The 6,695-nt window shown below is 46.3% G+C and overlaps 1 protein-coding gene across 1 annotated transcript in view; it reads right to left on the reverse strand.

Annotated features, from left to right (window-relative positions):
* Positions 1 to 988: 988 nt before the first annotated feature.
* The window catches only part of LOC308320248 (ephrin type-B receptor 3-like), a gene marked incomplete at its 5' end in the record, with an annotated part of 39,362 nt that continues 33,655 nt past the window's right edge, over positions 989 to 6,695 (reverse strand). The window contains one exon of the mRNA XM_080770566.1: positions 989 to 3,504. Coding sequence (XP_080626692.1) covers positions 3,396 to 3,504 — 109 coding nt within the window. The 3' untranslated portion in view covers positions 989 to 3,395. The remainder of the gene's footprint in view (positions 3,505 to 6,695) is intronic.

Raw genomic sequence — 6,695 nt, forward strand, 5'->3', positions numbered from 1 at the left:
TGTTTGATGCTGGTGGAGAGGTCGACAGGCAGACATTGATCAAAATAACACTTCTTCTACATTCTCTAATTGTGTAGACTTCTTGTATATAGGTTAACTGATCATGCAGATGATTAACAATAATGTAACTCTTGAGAGCGTAAAATTAAAGATCTATAAAGGTCCATTTGGTCACAGACTCCATAATTTAGCCGGGGACCACTTGGACCACTGGTTGTCCCCGGACCACTGGTTGAAAACCACTGTGTTAAGCTATAGGCCTACAGCACGTAATAAATTCTTCTTTATGTTGTTAACCATCCAGTCTGGTGCTCATTAGGAACATTTTTGACCTGAAAATACACTCTCTCACGCACGCACGCCACACACACGTACTGTATACGCATACACATGGCAGTGGGTGTGTGCGCGTGTGTGTGTGTGTGTCGGGGGGGGGGGGGGGGGGGGGTTGGATGTACAGTATGCTTGGAATCCACAGAAAGTTCCACTGATCAAATCATATAGATGGTTTCGTCCAAAACTCCCGTTGCTATGAGACGAGCCAACGATATGCTTGTATCGTCGGCGTGTAGACACAGCCTAATTGCGTTAGCTCTCATCAACCCGTTTAGCATAACGTCAGTTAACGACGTTAGCGGTTGGGGCCCCCCATACCACAAGGTAATGTCTCTCTCTCTCTCTCTCTCTCCCAGTGTCGTATTTTTTTCCATCTCATCATAGTCTAGGCTATGTATATAACGACAGCGTATTGGACACATATTGCTGCTAGCTATCTGACCAACACAAATATGTTTTATTATTACTTGCGCAAGCAGAGTGCGCTAGTACTGCAATCGGCTGGGCATGCCAGTGTTGTCCATCTAGCCACCATTCTTGACGACGGTACGTTTGGCGATCGGCTGGGTATGTTCTCTCTCTCTCTCTCTCTCTCTAGTTCACCCTTCATCATCAAAAAAAAACTTCACAACAAACACTTGGTTTTCCGTTTTCTCAAAACACCTTTTTTTTCATGTTATTTACCTCATTTTTGTTACAAAACATGTACAGGCTGTTTAGAACAACAACAAAAATACAATATCCAATTTATATGCATTATTTTTTTTTATCATTATTATTATTACTTTTCTCTTTTCTTAATAATCATATTTTGCTGAATCCTCCTCTTCCTTTGGGGGGGTCCAACGGGATGGTTGGGTTTGGGATGGGGTTGAGGTTGGGGGGGGTCTTTCTTCTGGGTTGATTGTTCCTAGTCCACACAGTCCCACATGGTCTCTTTAGTCCGTAGGGAGGGGGGGGGGGGATACAAATAAATACATTTTTTGCGGACGTGGGGGGAGGAGGGGGTGGAGGTGGCAAGAAATTAAAAACAAGAACTTTGATTATTGGTAAATAGTAGGAACTTAGAAGGTAAGGTGTCTGTCAGCGGCTTCCTCTCAATTTCTATACGATGCATATATATATATATATATATATATATATATATATATATATATATATATATTTCCAAAAGTTTCATTTGTTGGATTCAATAAAAATTAAAAAAAGAACAGTTTCGACAGTTTTGTCCACAGAATATAGCGTCATTGTTTTTCAGATATATCGTTGCTCCTTAACTGTCCACGGTTCAGTTCATCATCATCATGCGATAATTTCTCCACAATTGGCGCGGGAAAAAGCGAAGCTTTGTATCATACAGTATATCTGTGTGCAACTCTGGTATACACTCGCGCCACTCACACACACGCACGCACGCACGCAAGCACGCGCACACACACTGAACCCTCACGCACGCACGCACGTACTCTCGCACGCCACAGACACGCACATGAAACGCGCGCGCACACACACACACACACACAAACACACAAGTTAAAAGGCCAAGTGGTCTTGGTATCGTAACCCCCCCCCCCCCCACAGTCCACAGTCTCTCCCCCTCGTATACTAAAGCGTCCAGCAAAGAGAGAGAGGGGGGGGGGACTTGGTTTTTGACCGGCCATTTTGGAAAAACAATAATTATTATTATTATTATAACGATACAAAATAAAATAAAACCCAAAATAAAAGGTGTGCGGAAACAGAACAAATCTTAAAATGGAGGGTGTGGATAAGCAAAAAAAAAAAAAAAAAACACAAAAAAAAATAATGGTAGGAAAAAAACACATTATGTTGAGCAGGTGCACGCTGCCAAAGCTACGGAATTCTTCCTATACGCCACAGCCCCGGGTTCAGAGGTCACTGCGGGCTTGACCTGCTGCATGGGGGCAGCCAAATTACTGCTCTCATTTGACCTCTTGACCTCCGTGGCCTTCTTGACCTCTGGCCCCCAGCATCATCATCGTCATCACCCCCTTCTCTGGGCAAGTCAAGTGCCTTTTTTTCTTCTTCTTCTTCTACTTATTTTTCTCCTTTTTTTTCTTTTCTTCTAAGATAACACACCTTCAATATGAAGATGAGCGAAACATACACACACACACACACACACACGTGCACAGTAAAACAACTTCTATCGCGGGGGTAGATTCCGTCCGTCCGTCCCTCTCTCTCTCTCTCTCTCTCTCTCTCTCCCCCACCGGTGTGTCCCCCAAACAAACACTTCCTGGTTTCACGCGTGAACATCGTTCACTATAACTTTGTTGTCCTTGGGTGTTTTAAAATAGTCTTTTCAAAACCCAGCTTTGCCGCGGCTCTTTTCTGTTGTCCATCGCGAAGGAAGAGTGCATTTCTGTCACTGTTGTTGTATGTATGGGTTGCAGGGGGAGTTCAGAGTGTGCGGCCATCGCGTGAGGATCGCCAGAGTCATGTGTGTGCGTGTGTTTGTGTGTGTGTGAGGGGGGTGGGTAGGGGGGGTACAGGGGTGGTGGGTTGGTTGGGGGCTAACCTGGGCCAACCTCACGATGACACGCATGCATCAAACGTCTAACCACGACCGGGAATACCGGCGAGGTTATATATACGCACGTAGTGGGGAGATGTAAGGAAAGAAAAGGAAAGAAAAGGAAGGGGCTTCAAGTCCGTACATGTAAAAAAAAGATGTACAAAATAATCCAGGTGAGTGACTGCATGGTCGGATGGGTTCCAAGAAACGCAACAAAAAAAACAAAGCACGGGAACGGGGAAATTAAATCGATATGGGGGGGAGGGGGGACAATGGAGAGAAAAAGATAAAACTCTTGAGGCACTGCAAGCCACTTTCATAGCAGTCGATTGGCAGAAATGGTCAGGCAGCTATAGGTTTTCTTCCCATTGTGTTCTCCTGGGTCTGGCACGGCTCCTTTTATATTCATTATATCTCCACCAGCGCGTTGCGTCGCGTCGCGTTGCTTTGCTTTCCCATAAATCGGGGGCTGTCCTGTTATATACGTTGTCCCGTCGTGTCCGTGGATTGGTCCGTACACTCAGACCTGGACAGGAAGCGTTTGGTTCATTTGTAGTCTCATGTCCTGAATGCTGCCGAGAATCTTCTTCTGGTGACCGGCCAACGTCACCCCTATCCGGAGCAGGTCCCTGTTGGGGGGGGGGAAACATAAAACATAAAGAGATAAGCTACAGGATTGATATCAATATATTAGCTTATGTATAGCTATAACAGCTATCGTTGCAGGGTTGCCAGATTCTGCGAGAGAAATAAGCAATTACCCGGTATATTTTTCTTTTAAAACTTTTGCAGGGTAAAATTCTGCACTTTGGTGTTTTTCGGGTTCGACAAGTTTCAGATGGTCATATCTTCTTCATTTTCTTTTTTCCAATTTCAATGAGCAATACATCATAAATGAAAGGTTACAGTGTGCAGTTTCGTAATATGTAAAGAACTGATATACCCTTGTATATATCAAACCACTGTCCCCGGTCACATAATATGAGAAAAGGAACAGGTGGTACTGGCAGTCATAAAGACAGCAGGCAAACACGCCCAAACAGAAGTTGAAGTGCAAATGGCACTTTCCCCCTGGAAGGTAAACACTACCACGGTCTAGCACTGCTGCGTGCGTGCGTGCGTGAGTGAGCGAGAGAGAGAGAGAGAGAAGGCAAATGGCCCATAAAATGTCTTCCCGAAGGCACAGTGTCAACACACAAATCGTCACGCTCGTCCAAGTATACGGCGGACCGCAGCATGCTTCCCTCGTCCGGCAGGTATACATACGGAGGGAAAGAGCGGGGCGTCGAAAACAGACCCCTATAATGGGGGCTAGTTAATGATTACACAGGGCACTCGGCTACTGTTTGGCAGCTGGTACACTTCACAACCCCCCCCCCCCACACCCACCCACACACACACACACACACACACACACACACACACACACACACACTAGTCAGTGAGTCAGGCACTGAAAAGAGAAAACAGGCAGCTAAGTAGCTTTTATCAGCCATCAGGCAAGGGCGGCTATACACGGGCGCTATAAACACCGCCGTCAAATCAGGCTGTGGAAAAAAAGAGCACGCTCGCAGCATATCGGTGAGTCAGCTCTAATCACATGTCAAAACATGTGCCACGGTGTGTCTCGAGAAGAGAAGAGCCGAGCAGAGCAGAGCGGATAATAATAATAATAATAATGATAATTCATCATGACGATACCGTCGATTAATTACCATCTTTTCCAGGCATTAATTTGCTGCTCTGGTTCGCCGTATAGCAGACAAGACGGTGTGTGCGTGTGTCGTGTGTGTGTGTGTGTGCGTGTGTGTGTGTGTGTGTGTGTGTGTGTGTGTGTGTGGCGGTCTCCTCGAAAGACAAGTATAATCTGCTGACAGACAACTTCCCCGTTTGTGAGTTCGAGTTGTTTCTCACACAACGAGAGGGGGAATAACCGAGTCACGCCACCTGGCGCCTGCATGTCCATCCAAGAACAAGAGTAGTGGGGGGTGGGGGAAGTATATATAGGGTCGTTGGCATGTGGTGTAAAGTAAAGTAAGTACACATTTGCAGCATTTTTTACTTTACTTTGGATGCATTTACAATTATCTGTACTTTCACGTCTATACACCTCAGAGCCAAAGACTTGACGCACACAATATAATACGCTCCGTCTATTCTATGCCATTCTCGCGGCTTGTCTCAGTGTCTTCGCAGGCCGATCCATTCGAATATGAGCAGCGTGATTGCGCCTGTACTTTACTCTCTCTCTCTCTCTCTCTCTCTCACACACACACACAAACACACACACCATCTGTCTATGACGCTCGTTCTCCTCCCCCTATAGACACAGTCCAACTAGGGGGTGCATCGCTGCAATTTCACGCAAATAAATGGTGTCCCCCGACTCTCCCCCCTCCCCCCCCCCCCCCCTCCCCCACCCCCCTCCCCCGTCTCAGCCCCTGCGACGGAGGATGAAATGATAATAAATGGGAGCCATTAGACGAATTACTGGCCATTAAGGGGCAACCGGAGAGTCACACAGTGCGGCACACCTGTCAGTTCGAGGCAAATTGAAACAAATTACACTCACCTCCAACCAGCCTATTATCCGGGCTAATGAGAATGATATATTTGTCATTATTATCCTAATTCGTTTATTTGATCATCAGTGCCCCCCCGCCCCCCCCCCCCCATCCACACACACACCTATTTCCCCCATGACTTCCACTATACCTCCATACATCATTTCCTGTTCGTATAAACGGGCGGAGGGTTCGCCTTCGTGTCAGCTGGAGGTCAGAGGAAGCATTGCGAAGTCAAGACGCCCCCCCACCCCCCCCCCCCCCCCCCCGTTGCCTCGACGCAAGTGTACACCGCTCGAAAAAACGCCGCACGGAATGTGAATATTATACGCCGCAAAAAACAAAGTGACACACGGTTGTTGTATTCCAAACTGTGTCAGTTAACTCTCACCGTGAATGGAGTGAACGACGAGGCACCGACGACCATATAATGACTCATTTCGACGTGAAACACGCTCTTTCCTTATACCTAGTCTTATTCGTCACGCCTCCCGTGAGTTAAGACCTGTTCTCTGGGCGCTAAAGCACCCTCCATCAAGCCAGAGACGTGCCGTTTGAACAATTATCTGGATCGATTGGAGAGACTCTCAAACAGCCATAATGTCAATGAGCTGCCCTGCCCAGTGTGGAGGTCTCTCCAGTCAGGCCAGCCTTGGTATTATATACCTTAAGTTGCACAGTTTTTTGGCCGGGGACCCCCGGAGATAATTTGGCAGTGTATATAATAAGTGTATTAATAATAGAGACAATACACCATAAATAAATAGTGAAACCAGATATAATCATTATAGGGAAGGTGTATGCATGTACTATGAGTAGGCTACTATATGTAAACTCTTCATTTCCATTTTCCAGCCATTCAGTTGCAGCAAAAAATAAAAAAATGTTTTGTTTTTTTTCGTTTTTTTTTAATAAATTGGGGACCCCGCCGAAATAATTTGGCGACCCCCAGGGGTGTTGCGACCCACGGGTTGAGAACCCCTGGCATAGCAGATCTGCTATTGTCGGTGCGTGACACCGCACCGCCGTGCAACCGAGCGTGGCGTTGGTATAAACCTGAGCTGAAGCCGAGTGGGTATGTGGGAAAGTTATAAATAATAAATGCCTTCCTCAAGTGTGCGTATCAGAGTTGAGTTTTTTTTTTTTTTTCCAGAACAAATTAATTCCATTGGGCTGTTGTTGTTGTTGCTTGGTAGCTAATCCACGGCAAGTTTCACAACAAACCTCCAATCCCCCCCCCCCTTATAATCGCGGGG

This window comes from Protomyctophum bolini (genome assembly GCF_963924005.1).
Source record: "Protomyctophum bolini genome assembly, chromosome: 8".
Lineage (NCBI taxonomy): Eukaryota > Metazoa > Chordata > Actinopteri > Myctophiformes > Myctophidae > Protomyctophum > Protomyctophum bolini.